General features: G+C 40.2%; 1 protein-coding gene across 1 annotated transcript in view; it reads left to right on the forward strand.

The window, feature by feature from the left end:
* The window catches only part of igdcc3 (immunoglobulin superfamily, DCC subclass, member 3), a gene marked incomplete at its 3' end in the record, with an annotated part of 49621 nt that overhangs the window by 20581 nt on the left and 12519 nt on the right, over positions 1-16521 (forward strand). The window contains exons 3-6 of the mRNA XM_079217373.1: positions 10549-10693; positions 10804-10934; positions 11146-11283; positions 13631-13789. Coding sequence (XP_079073499.1) covers positions 10549-10693; positions 10804-10934; positions 11146-11283; positions 13631-13789 — 573 coding nt within the window. The remainder of the gene's footprint in view (positions 1-10548; positions 10694-10803; positions 10935-11145; positions 11284-13630; positions 13790-16521) is intronic.

Raw genomic sequence — 16521 nt, forward strand, 5'->3', positions numbered from 1 at the left:
TGTTGTTGATACAACACAGCCATTGTCATCTCATCATAGCATTAACTTTGTTAGCATTTTACAGAAACCCAACTGTTTCTTGCTGTCAGTTCATACCAGAATCCAATATAATTTGTGTATTTTATCCTCTTCTTCTTGAGTGATGTAGCATAATTTTACCTGAGGTTGTCCTAAACGTCTTGTCCTGAGATGACATATTCAGCAAAGAATATACAAAAAAACGCACAAACATTGAGAGCAGATGAGGACATCTTGTGTTTGCTTGCAGTGACTTTGAAAAAAAGAAAATTGGGCCATAATGTTCAGATGGGAGATTTATATTCAATGGACAACTGGAGATTTCAGACAGGCAGTTGTCACTCTGTTGATGGATTTGTTTGTGTGAATTGTGACAGGATTACATTTTTGGAAACTGTCAAACTGATTTGAGCGTTTGGAAACCAACAGGGACACTGAGACCCAGATAAATGCCCAATGGGCACCATGCAGCTGAGGCACTGTGGTCTTACAACTGCCAGAGGCTTCTCTTGAGCTGTGTGTGGGGGTAGGGGGTGAGATTTACAAAGCCGTTTCAATTTGGGGAGCCCAGTTTTCAGGGTGCTGTGAGATGCAGTGGAGCGCATGGGCCGGTCCCGCCCTGCGTCTTTCAGATGTCCCGTGGGAGTGCCAGATGTGGGGTCGTCCATCTACCCCTGGTTCAGGCCAGCCCCCCTCAAAATCACTGTCAGATGCATAGTTAACACTATAGGCTCTCAGAGAGCAACACACTCACACATTGCGGTAAATTCATCTTAGAAGTTTCTCTAGATTAATGTTCTTTCCAACAGCAATATATGATCAAGCAACAGCACAAAGGAAGACTTTTCTGGAGAGATTCATCTTGGCCTCCTGAGACTGGCCTCACTACCCAACAGTTGTTCTCTAATGAGGGGGAAGTAATGAGTGTTGGACTGAGGAGAATTGTGATGCCAAATGTCCATCCAGGTTGTTATTCAGAGCCACTGCTGTCTGCGGGCCTCACTTATTTCTTGCTTCACAAAACAAGAGGCGGAGACGAGGCAGAAAAGAATTAAATGGCATTTCCATTTGAATATAAATGTAACCTTAACCCAGATGTCTCTCAAATGTTTTGACATATTTCAAACTCTCCAACACCGAGAAGCGACAAGACAAGACAGGGATAAAGCAGTTGCAGGGTTTTGCTTTTGTGCAGAAGGCATACAGTAAATGAGCTAAAGAAAAGACAGCACATAATTCATATGGATATGAGCTCACATAATACTGGTTGGATGATGGGAGAAGCATCTCATTTGAATTCTAAAGCAGGCAATTGCATGCTGACGTATTGGCGATATTAATTAGATATGTGGCCTCTGGGCAAGTAGAGAATAGCACTTTGAAAGCATTGCCTCTTTCATGCAACAATCAGGTGTGAAAAGAAAGAGTGACAGAATATATTTTTAAAGAAGCATTACTCTTTGTAATATACATACACATGGAGAGTGATGTTTTTTGTGAAAGCCTGATTTCAAAATTGACAAAAAATAGGTGCGGTACATTCTGTTGTCCTGTCTTGTATGTAGTATGAGTGCGAGTGAATGTGTCTGAGAGTGCATGTGCTAGTAAAGTAGGTGCATTTCTTACTACAAAATGATTGATTTTGAGCACAGACCCTTAATGCTCCCTGAAATGCTCAAGAGAACATAATTTCATGAACTGAAAAGAGTTATTTTCCAATACCGAGCAAGTTGAAGAGTAGAGAAAAGTTAGGAAATCAGCAGTCTATAGAGAGCCCACTTACATATTGGCTTCTGGTATATTCAGTTATTGTTGTATTTTCCAATAGAGCTTTCTTTTAGTACTCTTTCTGAAAATAAGTTTTCTAAATGAGTTCATTAGCCACACAGTGTACGAGCAAAATACATTACAAGAAAACCGGGTTCAGATTGTACAGGCCAGAACAGAACTCCAGTATCATTAAGAAGCTTTTTAAACCCTTTTCAAGTAAAAATTTTTGTCTAGCTGATGGGACTTCAGCTCTTGGAGCTATCACACATGCAATGTCCTCAAAGAGGTGGTAATTTGACAGAGAGACAGACTAAAGAGAGGACTAAAGAGAGGACAAGAGGAGATTGAATTCATTCGAGTAGAGAATTCATGCTGCATTAATGGGAGAGTGCGATCATTTACTTAGCTGTCTGTCCTCAGAGCCTGTTTATCTCTCTGCTCTACTAAAGCAGAAGCGGAATTGTGCGTCTATTGTACTATCAGGAAACAGAAATGAAAAACGTTGTTTTTTTAAGAGAGGTATTTCTGAAAGGTGCAAGATCTGAGATTGTGAGCATTTCGATTGCCTCTCACCGGCTCTGAACTTGTTGACGGCTCCCAGCTAACGGCGCTTACAGTGCGGCCAAAGTTCTCCGTGAGACGCTATGGTGATGAGACTGGACAGCCTTGGCCACCTGCATGTGAGAAAGGAAGATTGTGACAGAGAGTGGGAAAAATGTGCCATCAGAGTAGTGAAGTCTTAAGAAAGTAGAAAAGATGCCCCTTTGAGCCGTGTCTCTGATTATCATGAGTTAATGTTTGTAGTTGTTTAATGAGTATGCAGTTTTACGCCCAGTTAGACCAAAAGGACTGCTCTTTTTGTTCTCACACTTCAAAACCCTTCTTTGTTGGTTGTAAATCTCTGCATGAACGAATACTTATCATATTTTTTTATTATTAAAAAGGAGACAATACCAACAAGATTGATGCCAAAAAGGAGAAACGCTGGCAGTTCCAATTCAAACTGTTTTTTTCTGTTATTTGAACCCTCCTTTGAACCCCCACTTGTTCCTTATCTTACCCAAGCTGTGACTGGGAATCTTTTAAATAATCCCTTAATTTTCAGCATCTGTTGTGCTTTAATAGGTCTCTTTAATTAGGGCCTGCATGCTGAAGTGACTGTAGGAGGCTTAGTGCTGTGATTTGGGGCTGGAGTGCAGGGGCTGGGGGTGCTGGGGTGGGAGGAGCAGAGAAGCAGAGGGACGATGGGGTGAGGAGGGTGGAGGGGGTAGAGGGGGCTTGAGGTGGTGCAGGAGTACGGGGTGTGACGGAGGCTCAGGCACAGAGCAGGGCAACAGGAGGAGGTCCAGGCTTTGTCCCTGTGGAAAGGTTAGGAGGGACGGGGGACAGTGAGAAATGTGCTTTCCCATCATACTCTTTGTTTGAAAACAATATCTGTTATCTTCTTACCTTAATTACTTTGCTAATATTAGCTCATGCAGAGCAAGTGATAGCTAACTTTGTATTTTCAATGAATGTTTAAACTGTCTAATTATGCAGTTTCAGTTGTTTTTTTCAACATTGGCCATCTTGGCAGGCCGTACAACTTTTTTGTTGCTTTTGGCTCCTATGAATATAGACAATCATATAATGTTATTAAGTCACCAAAGGGTCTACTAAAGCAGTATTATATAAAACTGCTATATTTTAATTGATGCTTAATGGATAAAACAAGATATAAATAACATAATTGCTTCTCTATATTTACTGTATGGAGGAGCTAAATGTATGAACACCCTTATACTGTGGAACAATCCTGGATAGGGCTGCATTTCTTGATTATATTCATTATCGATTAATCTTGCATCCATCACAATTTCTTAAATTTAACATAATCAAATAGCTTTTTTCAGTTCAAAACCCAGAGCGATTAAGTTTAATATCCTAGAAGACTGATTGAGATTGAGAAGCTGTAACAAGTGCCTATTAGTTCTCAAAAATATCAGGTGATTAATTGATTATCAAAACAGTTGCTGAATGATAAATGAATTCATGAATATTGAATTGACTAATTAATTCAGCTCCTATTCAGTACAACCTAATGATTACAACACCAAAAATGTGCCTCTTGGTTCAATTTTACATATGTAGTTGGGAAAACAGTTTCAACTTACTCGACTGCTTTCGACTGCATTGCACGTCATCATCAGCAGATTGACTTAACTTCACTCAACTATCATGGAACTGTAGATGATCAAACGTTCATGATTTTGAGCACCTTTAGGACTTCTCATCTTTACAAAGATAGTATTAATTACAGAACCGTTCTGTTGGATTGCATTACAATGAACAGGGGTTTCTATTTTTATTTTTGCAGATCATTGCCTCTCATTCACTTCCTTGGTTAAACAGAGAACAAATGTTAAGTATTATTGTGACTGGTAACTGTTGTCAATGCTGCTCCCTTTACCTTCTAGAGGGAGCCTTAATAGCAGCCATCAATCTTACTATATTTAACATACTGCACACAAGCTCCACAGTATTGATCAACACAGCAGACTAAGGAAAATCACACCACAGGAAAGCCTCATGCAAACAAGCGTGCAACACAAGCAGAAAGGGCAATTCAATTCCAGTCAAAATGATGCTGTAATGTGAGAAGGGAAAGTAAAGGAGTCTGTCTGGAGTCATGTTCAGCTGTGAGTTTAAGAAACCAAACAGGAGGAAATCACCAAAGACAAGTGAAGGAAAGGCTACAAAATAATGAATAGAAAAACTAGGTTGGTGTTTGAAGTGGACAAGATATATGTGTTCTTTGGTTGACATTAGCTGATCTGTGTGTTATGATATGCGTTTGATTGCATTGTATGACTTTGATTCATACTCTGCTGTCAGAGTCTATCAACATCATCTACATTTGGACCAAGGGCACTCCATGCAATATTGATATTTTCAAAACCATATAGGTGATTATGCAAGTAGTCCTTAGTCACACTAGTGCTGTGACTCTGGGGACCGCAATGTGGGTCTGTTGATCACTTGGTCATGTGTTCCACCACTCTGATCCAGAATGAAGTGTTTCAACAACTATTGGATGTATTAAACTTCTATTTTTGTACAGTCATTCATGTTATCCAGAAGATGGATCATAATTACTTTTCCTCTAGCACCACCATGAAATAGACATTTCTATTTTTTACTGAGGTATCTCAACAGCTATTGGATGGTTGGCAATGAGTTTTGGCATCCAGATTCCTGGCCTCATCAGGATGTTGTAATAACGTTGATGATCACCTGACTAGAGCTTTAAAACTTGAGGCGAGACAATCCATGTGAGCAAAATGTAAAGAAAAGGTTTGCACTGGACCCCGACATGTGCCTGTTAAATAAAGACTGATCCAATGTCAGAAGTAGCAGAAAACACAAGGTATGACAGCTGAACTGCTAGACAAAATAGCAGTAAAGCATGCTTGTAACCTCCTGCTGTATAAAATATATTACATATTACATGTACATGTTGACTGGAGAGCTTTTAATATAAATGATCAATAGGTGTTACTGTCCTCATGTACATACTTACATCTTCCAGCTGAATTTGGCAGATATGCAGCTTAACTGATGCTTTGGCTCATGCAGGTACTGACACAGGAAGGTGTTGATGTGCCAAAGCATTAAAAGAAGGGGAATTAATGTGTGTCAGAGGAAGACAGAGTACAACCCATGCACGTGCAGCCCTTCCTTTCGTAGGTGATAAGCATCACGCACCACGAACCAGCAGATTGATCACACGGGTGCCCAGGCACGGGGGTGGAAGGGGGGGTGCAATTGGGGCAGGGAGCCAATAAAGTATCACATCTGCATTAAAATGCCATCTTTAGGGTCCCAGCACAGGGACCTGCTATTTCAGGGATGCCTATTTAAAGGCTGTTGAAGTGTGGGTTCTCCACGCTGGAATAGCACTGTACACCACCTCCATTATTTATGGTCCTCATCTCTGTTTTACTGGTTTACCGAAGTGGGGGTGGGGTCGGTACGGCAGTCATCGCCACTGCTTGAACAACATGTGCTTAATGATGTCACAGGCCTGAGAGGGCTCATGGGGGTGGGGCGAGGGGTGTAATGAAGAGCCGAGCAAGCGGTTGAAATGAACAGCAGAATGGGTGGCCCGGAGGCAAGGGGAGATGTGAGGGAGGAAGATGACATTATAACATCACTGAAGCTTTACACCATAGCCGCAGGTTTGAATGTTGCTGTAGGGTGCATGGCCCAAGCATCATTACCTCTGTCGTGTCAATGAATCATCTACAGTACAGGAAAAAAACTTCACATGTGACCACATGTCTGTAATGAAAATGTCTCATCAGATGTGGTCAATGCAGCAGTCTGTGCAGTCGTAACAGAAAACAGCAGTTTGGGCTTTTAATCACCTTGTTAATTATTTTCTGTTGCCTATTTGTGTGTGTGTGTGTGTGTGTGTGTGTGTGTGTGTGTGTGTGTGTGTGCGTGCGCGTGCGCGTGTGTGAGTGTGTGTGAGCATGCGTGTGTGTTTAACTGAGCAATAATGAAATGGATCATTACTTTGGGGCTATTAGGCAAAAAAAATAAAGCAGCTCTAGGGGTCATTCAAGTAATCAAATAATTTGAGTTGATCATGGAAAATGCAGAAAATCCACAATCTTACATATCTGTTGTATTAGTATTAGTTTAGTTTATTGCGGTCATTTTTTATATAAATACACATACAAAATGATAATAAGTAATTATTTTTGAAATAGTGAAAAACTATAGCAAGTGTATACCCTAAAAGTGTAGGATGAAGCCCTAGCTTATTACACCTACCTTTTCACATAATTTATTTTGTACGATTCTCATTAAATTTATCCACTAAAAATTAAAGAAAGATACTAAATAAAATATAGTTATGTTAATTATACTTCTAAACAAAATATTCTATACACACTAGTGTTCATATCATCTTATTTTTGATAATGTTATATCAAGTTTGTATTTCCTTTTCAAAACGATTCCACAAATTAACTCCTCTCATTGTTACACACCTTTTTTTGTTTTGCATTTGCTCTGATCTTTGTTTTTGTAAACATGCAAATTATTCTTAGTTCTTTCTGCCTTAATTCTGAAATACTTCTGAATACAGTCTGACTGGATCTTATGTTTTACTTTATACATTAATTGGACACGACCAGTAATGTGGAATTGAAGGATGGGAAAATGACGGTCCCTTTAGCTCGTCATTGGCCCTCGAACCCAATAATCAGTACCAGTAGATCAGCACTTGGAGTGCATCCTTTTGTCTTGGTGAGTTTTCAGCATGTAGAATTTTGACTTTTAAAACAAATGTTTCTGTTTATTTCTGCCTGTTTATGACACCTTATGGAACTATTTGGTCATAAATTGTGAAAGAAGCATTCAGGCAGTGCCACTGACGTGTTGGCTATCATTAGATGACCAGAGTTTTGACAAGACCTGATTTACAGCACAGCTCCCCTTCTAAATCATCACGCTTCACATTTCCTGTTTGTGACCTTCCCTCATATTACTCCCGCACTCATTCTTCTTCTGTGGTTGTCACAGACGAACCATCAGACATATGTTAAAGGATCAATGTTCTCCCTATGCACTTGTGTATGGATTTCATTTTAGTATGCACCCCAACCATTGTCTGCCTCATTGCAGTAATTAGACCTGCTCCATTTAAGCCAACAGCGTCGTGCTGGTAGTGGACAGCCTTCAATCATGTGTCAGTCTCTGTCAACACTTAGCAAAGGAAGAGTGAAAAACAATAGAGGAATATGTCTGTTAGGGCTGGGTGTTGGGATAAGTGAGTGCCACATGTGTGTCTGTCGTTTCCTGCAGCATCGAGGGGATTTAGTTGCTTGTTTCTTTTGAAGCAGCTCTTTGCAATTGTTTATTTGTGTATGTGCTGCAGCTGAGCTACATCACTTTAAATTGACTCTGCAACCTCTCACACAACAAATGGTCAAATGCACAATGCAGATTATGAACGGCTGTTTTCCTTTACATCCAGCACAGACGGTTAACAAGTTTCTCTGCTTCTGTACGTGTTTATCTGCGTATCTAACCCTATTGTGATTTCTCCAATTGTGTCTGATCCCACGAGTGTGTTGATGGTCGCAGGGGTGTGGGCCTCTTAGAGAAACCATGTTTTATGCATGAGGGCCAAGGGTGGGGCCCGTTATGGGGGTTGAGTATAGGCGGACACACAGAACCGCCAGATCAGCGGACACCATGACTACTTGGCAAAGATGGACAAAAAAGCTCCAATAGGCTCTGGTCCTCCTATTAAACTCCTTTGTTCCTCTCCATTCAAATGCAATTTTGTTTTCCTCTTCATGTCCCCAGTGTTCCCAGTGCACATGGACAGCACAAACAGCAGTGTTCCTGCATGTGTGTATCTTCATTTGAGACTGTATTCCAAGCCAGAAAAATGCCTTTTGATCACATCAGTCACTGAGCTGCTTGTTTTTTTGTGTATTAAGTTCTGAGGGATTCCTACCTGTTTCACCACTCCTAATCTTTCGCAGTGACAGTTTTTTTTTGGTGCTACACTCTGTCAGTCCCTGCCCCAGGCAGACAAAGTAGTAGTGTTGATTGAGAACCTATGAAAATCTTCTTTATGGCCAATATTCTGTCATGTGAATTGTGAAATATACAATAATATATGTAACACTTGTTATTTAAAGGACATGCAAAGAGCTGTATGCGTGGTTTGGTGGTAAAATAATGCTGATGTTCTCTGAGACATTTAAGCCATTTATGCTCCGAAAAATTGTTTATGGCAAGAAGGTTGTGGGTTCCAGGTGGACACATTTGCAAATTACCCCAGTAAGATATACAGCTGTTTAAGTGTGGCCTCATAGGAGAGAGACAAAGAAAAAATATGATCCCAAGGAATCTGTCAGGTTGAGTAACAGTCAGATTTATTGAGACAAAACAATAGAAACAGTGAACGTGCAAGCTCTTCTCACAGCCAAGTAGAATGAGTGAGCTGTCACTACTGGAAGAATACTAAATTAGCATGTTAAAATTTTCATCAGAGCTCCATACATCCATTCAGAGACCTATGGTCAAGTCGTGTTGGAGAATGCCACGCTTCTCATTAAGCTCTGAAATGGAATAATCTGGACCACTAGCCACACCTGTCTAAAGTACCGCCACATATGAATACCCCCCTTCTCAGTCTCTTGCCCATTAACAAGAATGTTTGCCAGACCTTTCAAACTGTACTATCAACCCTTTCCAAATAATAATGGCATGCTAGAAAAGATTCAATGTAGAAACTGTAATCCTGTAAAAAGACTGAATTCACTATCTGTATTAAGACAAAGGGAACAAAATAAATTAGTGGAAAGACAAGCAGAAAAAAACAAAGCATGTTTCTGTCAAAAATAAGCCTCCTGAGTAGTTGCCACTTACTTCCTGCTCGTCCTGTCAGTAATTAATTTATTCAGGCTACAGGTTGGGAAGAGCAGGAGGTTATGAAATAATAAGGCGTCCGTCCCTCTTGTTATGCTAACAGTGTTCAGATAAGTCCTCCTGTGTCCAAGTTAATTATGGCTGACATTTAAATGAGTACACTTGTGTTGAAGAAGGTGGGAGAAATGCGGAAGAAGAGGGCCTCTCACTAATTGAGTTTGTCGGTGGCTCCACCTTCGATGCCGCTTTTGTTCTGCTGGCACCGGCAGTAGATATGTGAATGCAGCTGAGTGAGGCTCTCTGTAGGGTTATTGATACTGGTTGTGCTACATGCATTTCTAAAAGCATGCCTGACTTACATACTAAATGTCAAGATATAGCAGAAAATCCATAATTACATACATAGTTTGTACTATGGATGACTCAGATACAGTTTTGTATCTATGTGCACAGTACATGTGGCTTGTCTTCTCTTAAAGAGAAAGGGCAGACATGCTCCTGTAACTCCTGACTGTGTTACTTCATGATGACATTTATAGGGAAGGTTTTCAGAAAGTTTTCTAAGAAATGTAGGACTTTGGACAACATTTAGATCAAAATAGCATTAATTAAAAAATCCAAGTGAAAGGAGCTATATTGTTTTCTTTTTAATAAATAAACTCTACATTGCCTTCCATCACCAAGTCTTACAATGTTATGGCTCTCAAATCTCAGCGGATTACTACACCAGGGAGTAGTATTTGAACAGCTTTGGCATTGGTGTCTGTAGTTGTTTAGAAACGATTTCTGTCCAGAGAAGTAGAGATTTGAACTTGAACAGCTGGCAGTATAGTTCCCTCTCATCTTTATCGTCCTTTATTAAGACATGCTGTGATGAGTAAAGAGAGCAGTGTGCACTTTATTTCCAGCACTGTAACAATATGATGCTTGTGTCCTAAATACAGACATTTTACATTGATCTTAGTCTTTTTCAGCAAGTTAGTAGTCATACCATAAGATTCATCATCTCTAATCTTGAGTTATATTTTGAATATGTGTTAACGAATGCATAATGAAAGTGACAATGGCATTTTACGCATCTTGTGAATCTATTTTATTTCTACCCTCGCAGGCATTATGAGTAGATGGTAAAGGTGAATATGAATGTGTCAGAGGAATTCTCTATTCTCAATTGTTGATTTGATAGATAGGCGGTTTATTTTTATGATATCAAAGAGTGAAGATATTTGGATCTTACATAAATAGTTATTTCCTGAAAGCAACCAGGCTTGTTGTTCTGTAGCTGTGTTGTGATAATATTACCTAATATCCCCCTCTCCTCTACAGCTATGGCAGACTTCCATGTCCAACCAGAGGCAGTGCATGCGGAGGAGTCCGGTGTCGCTAGATTCCAGTGCCAGATCCATGGTCTGCCAGAGCCTGTCATCAGCTGGGAAAAAGACAGCCGCCCGGTGGTCACCCAGGACGAGAGGTTGGACCAAACTAAATCGCAGAATGGCAATTATTAGAGATGGCAGCACTTTCACCAGGTCTCATTGTATTTGACTCCTTCTGTCTTCTGTCTTTGTTTCTCTCTCGCAGGTACACTCTTCTGCCTACAGGTGTTCTACAGATCACAGGAGTGCGTGAGGAGGACAGTGGAAAGTTCTGCTGTGTGGCCCATAACAGTGCAGGAGTGAAACACAGCACTGAAGCACTCCTCACTGTTTCAGGTTGTTATATTTAATCTATTTTACCTCGACACACCATGAGCAGGCTATCTACCCAGCATATTTCCAAGATTTTCTGAATCTATTGTTCCTCTGCCTGATTCAAGAGATAGCAGCATATTAAGCTAATGCACTCTGGAGAAATCCAATTAAAGGATGCTATCCATCATGCTCGTTCCCATCTTATTCTCCCCTCTCCTCTGCTTTGTTCCAGTCTCTCAGTCATCTGTTTACAAAGAGCCTATGATCGTGGTCGGTCCAGAAAACCTCACCCTCACTGTTCACCAAACCGCCATCTTGGAGTGTGTTGCTACCGGATACCCTCGGCCCATTGTGTCTTGGAGCAGACTAGGTGAGAACAATTCCTGTTCAAAGAAAAGGCCCCAGAAAGTGCATTTTTATAGTTGGAATTTTTTGTTCTGCGCATATATGTTTGCATTTGAGGAATTAAGTGTCACTGAGCCGGAGTACAATCGCACAATGCACAATCCATGCATGCAAATCTGAGTGTTTTGTGTGAGTCATCTGTGCTTTTTGTCCTTGTGTGTTTGTTCTTCGCAGCACAGTTTTGATCTGTCCTGCATTGTGTAATGTACATATGTGCACAGAATACATTTGATACAGTGGAGCATCTTTTGTATATATACATGAGGCAGTGGGATTCATCATTGGGCCTCGAGGCTAAACATGGTGTTCGAGTCTGTGTTGATAAATGCATGCTTCATCTCCTCATGATGTTCAATCTGCATCGAAGCATCGGCGAGCCTCTGAGTAATTGCTATGAGGTGGTGAAACAGATACAATTAGTTTTCCCCTTCCCGCCATGTTTGTGTATTTTTTCTTGACGATCAATCAAAGTCTGCCGTAACCTTTTTTTTCAATCTGGTATTTGTTTTCTTTACCTATTATACAATCCGATTTGATTTTCCAAATGTAAATTGCTGTCCCTCCCAAACACTTGGGCATAATCTGATTGAGGGTATTGCCTTACACAATGTCGCTAGAATGAAATGCTAACGCAGTGGGATTTGTGTGTATTAGATTACAGCAGGGAGGCTAAAATGCATAATTAATCTGATAGTTTCACATCAGTCATTCCTTAATGCCAGAGTTTGTTTACTGCTATTCATTCAACAGTACCACAGCCGGCTAGCTGCTGTGCTCTTTCTTTTCTGACACTAAGTTAATTAGTGCCTGATGGAGAGAAACTGATTAGGGGGGGGGGGGGGGCAAGAGAGAAAGAACAGAGTAGTAGAAAAAGCCAAGACTGCTTTTGTTGAGACAAAAAATTGCTAGACTGAGAAGTTAGTTAATGATAATGGAAAAATGCAGAAAAGCAATAAAACGTATCACAATGACAGACACAGAGCAAAACCAGTTGGCAGGCAAATTGGAGGGATTTATTTAATCTCAATTGTCATCATTTGTCATGATTAATTAATAATATTGTCTTCTTCAGATTCCACAGCTTTATACTGTTTTATAGCAGCTTTGTTGTACATTTGTTGGATTTAATTGTGTGTTTCATTGCTAATCCCTCATATACGTATGTTGGTTTTATATTGCTATGCTTTTATCATTTTGACACATTACGTAGTACAAGCTGTTTAAAGAAAGATAGTTTAAACGTACCTTCATTATTTGCATTAAAGCTATGAAAGTACACCAAAGAAAACACTGCTGACCAGTGATCATATGGTTTGTATCTCTGGCTGGAGCGCCTGCCTCTGCATGTGTCCATCATGCTGCCCATCTCCATGCCTTCCTGGCTGGCTTTTTGGTTTTACAACTTCAAATCTGGACCATACACGATTACAGGCTGCAGATGGAAGTGAAAAATGGGATTAAAATGCCTACTTGGCCCCATAGCTAATATCAAAGGCAGACTGGAGTTATTGTTGGGGTAGAGACTACAGATAATGAGCACAGGAACGTGTGAGTTTATCATGTAAGTACAGCGAGAGCAGAGACTAGGCAGCTAAAAATTGTATAAGGAGATAGAAGATTAGAAGTTGCAGTTAGAGTCTCTGGTCCCCCGGTGGCAGCTGTAACATCTCCTGTGTAACGGTTTAAAAGCAACCGTACTTCAACGCTTTGTCAGACAAAAGCATGAAGAAAGGAGCTAAAGTGTGAAAGCTTTAATTAACCGAACATCCATTAGAGAAGCTGCACTTACAATAAAAAACATTAATGGGAAAAAAAAAAACTGATGATGAATGGACTCTTTAGAAGGCCACTCTGACAAGTTAAGACAACTAATTGCAGCATGAAAATCACATGATGTTCACGCAGCAATCATAAACTCAGTGACCTTCTTGTCTTCATTACCCTGTTGTATTGGCAGCTTTTTCACAAGACATCACACAGTTCACTGTGAAAGCTGCACGACTGGCAGGTCTAGAAACACACATGCTCTGTCAAATTGTGTCTGTAAAAATGCAATACACTTAATTAGTCTTTAAGGCCTGCTCTGACCTTAACTCTAGAACATTCACCACATTCACCTCCCACTTAGCATGGATACATACTGTTCATGTGCACACCTGGTCCTTGTTTGTGCTGCCCTCCATGCATTCTTTCCCATCCTTCTTAACTGACCTCTCTCTCTCTCTCTCTCTCTCTCTCTCTCTCTCTCTCTCTCTGTCTCTCTCTCTCTCTCTCTCTCTTTCTCTCTCTCTCTCTCTCTTTTCTCCAAGCAGACGGCCGTCCCATTGGTGTGGAGGGAATCCAGGTACTCGGCACAGGGAACCTGATGATCTCAGATGTGGGTGTGCAGCACTCAGGGGTCTACGTTTGTGCCGCTAACAAACCAGGGACCCGTGTTCGTAGGACTGCTCAGGGACGACTGGTGGTCCAAGGTGAGTTCTGGAGAAAAAAAAAGTGCTATTTTCAAAAGCAAGGTATGAGTCGAGGAGGGAAACTCAAAGGATACAAATACAGCTGTGGTCAGGTGATATGGTAAAGCGTATGAATTCTGTGGGTGGCCATCTGTGCAGGCACCCTGACTACCATATGATAACTCCCCCGCCTTCCACCAAGCATTAAGAAGACACAACTAGCACAGGAGAAAGAGCGATCCCCTCACAGCTCTTCCAACCAATCTATGGCAGCCAGGTGGAGATGAAAATATAGATGATGAGAAATAAAACATACCAATTAACACAGTGCCGTGTGCCATTAATATTAGTTAAAAAAAAGTACAGAACTTACCAATCTACAACATCATATTAGGAAGTATAGTTTCTGTCAAATAAATGCTATTTAAAAGATTTTGTACCAATGTTGGCCCATACACACGGACAATAAGTCATGTACAATATAGCATATTTGCGGAGGCACAAGTGATTACATCTTTTATGGCAAATTGCTTTTTAGAGATAGGGCCGTGTTCATTTGAGGCACTGAGCACAGCCTCCACAGAGACACTTCTCTTTCATTCCCACAACTTTTTAAATCCAATTCTGCCATATCGTGAGAGAGTATTGAGGAGAGTATTTGTATTGGCTTCTTTAGTGTCGTGGTGTTTATGTGCATGGACATGCACATACATAAATGAAAAGCTTGTTTATCCTTTACACGTAACAATAAATGGCAGGTTTTGATCTCCATAACACAAAAAATACAAACAATATCATCAATAAAATGTAACAGTCAAATATATATTTGCATGTTTACAGCAATGGGCTATATAACATGCACAACTGGTATTGCCCTTCAAAGTTGCTCTCTGAAAGTGTTTTTTAATCTGTTATTTTGTTCTGTTGTATTATTCTCTGTCCATTCTTCATCACACAAGTGTTGTAACCAGTAAAGTGTTTGATGGGAGGTCAGAGAGATGCATGGTTTTGACCAATGGGATGCAGCCAGGTGTGGGTGCCCCCCGGTGCATTAGTTGTCGCAGGAAACATCCAGCATCTGCCTCACTCACATATTGATCAGATATACTACACTTTGCTTCAGCCCATAGCAGTATTGATCCTGATCGATATTTCATTTTATCTGCCTGTCGAGTCTGAGACGAGCCCATACCCAAGCAGGAACAAAGAGGAAAAGCCATGGATGTTAATTATGTGTCAATGTCTTTGGGTTTTTTCATTGATTCATGGAAAGAAAAAGGTGCTCTGGTGAGAAAAAAAATTAACTTCTGCATGTCCATATGAGAGGACATCAGTGGCTATTAATTCAGCAAAGGAGTACAGAGGTCAGGCAATCCAACTCTTAATGAATGCAGACCAGAGGTCTTATAAAACCATCACACATCAAACAAATGCACTGATACAGCAAATCAATTAGCTTCAGAAACAAAGACCGTAGGAGGAGTCAAATGTGACAGCCCAAAGGGGAAAACAAGAGCAAGATGGATGGATGGTGCTGATAATCTAACTCACACCCTTACAGGTGCAAATCAATATCTTCCCGGGCTCCCTCTGACCTTCACCTTTAAGAAAGCCTTCAAAGAACACGTAGAGTGAGAGGGAAAGAGAGAATGAAGCTGGGAATAAGGGAGATATAAATGAAAGGGCCACCACACGCTGTCAGCAGCCTTCTTTCAAGTGCCTTTGGGTCCCTTTGCTTTTCCAATGGGAGAATAGAAATTCTCCCATTGGAAAAGTGACAACATTTTGTCATTTAGGTTGGGAACAAGAGGGAGGATAGAATAATGCGGGAAAAATATTAAACTGGTATCAGAAAAAACAATAAGCAAAGGTATTTGAATTGCTAGACATGCAGCCATTTCATTAAAAGAAAAAAAAAGTTTGATTCAATATTTTTCTCATTGTTAATATGTCCCTTTAAAAGATCATCAGTAAATCAATCTTTGTAACAAGCATTGTCTGTGTATCCAAATTCTGATATGACTTATTGCTCTGTGCCATAGATCCTCATTGTTGTCCAAAAAACGATATCCACAGTAAATACTCACTAATGCACCAAATACACAGCTGAAAATAGTCTCCAACAAATGCACTATTTTGTCCTAATTGAATACCTTTTGCAAACAACTATAGTGCCCAGCATATTAAGGACATTGTTTGATCCTTTTTTTAAATATTAATAATGTCCTTAAACTGTGTATGTTTTGGAGATTCAAGTCTTTCCAGAAATTAATGGGCTTGAAATGGAGAAACACTCAATACTAGTTTTAGTCTCTCACTGATATAGGTTTCTCTCTGTTAACATAATTCATTGTTGTTTTATTCCAACCAGCATCTGTGTTAAAGGTGTAATTTCACAATTTGACTCCAGTTGCTCAGCTTCACCAGGTAATGATGACTTAAAGGATCGGCACAGAATGAATGTAGGAAAGCTGAGTTTTTTTTAATGTTTTATTAATACCCAATATGATACGCCTAGTGTTCCAGCTTTCTACCCTCCAGTGATCTTTCTGAGATATTATAATTACCACATTTCTTCTTACTTAATATGAGCATAAATAATTCAAGTTATTAATTCACTGATAACCGCTGGGACAATAATGAGTGCAGAGGAGATGGTACAATACCTCTCTGTCTGTCAGCTCAAATAACAAAACAGGCCAGAAATTAAACTCCAGCAGAGTAATTACTCTGTGATTTAAAGAAAGTACATT

Source organism: Taurulus bubalis, assembly GCF_910589615.1.
Source record: "Taurulus bubalis genome assembly, chromosome: 4".
Lineage (NCBI taxonomy): Eukaryota > Metazoa > Chordata > Actinopteri > Perciformes > Cottidae > Taurulus > Taurulus bubalis.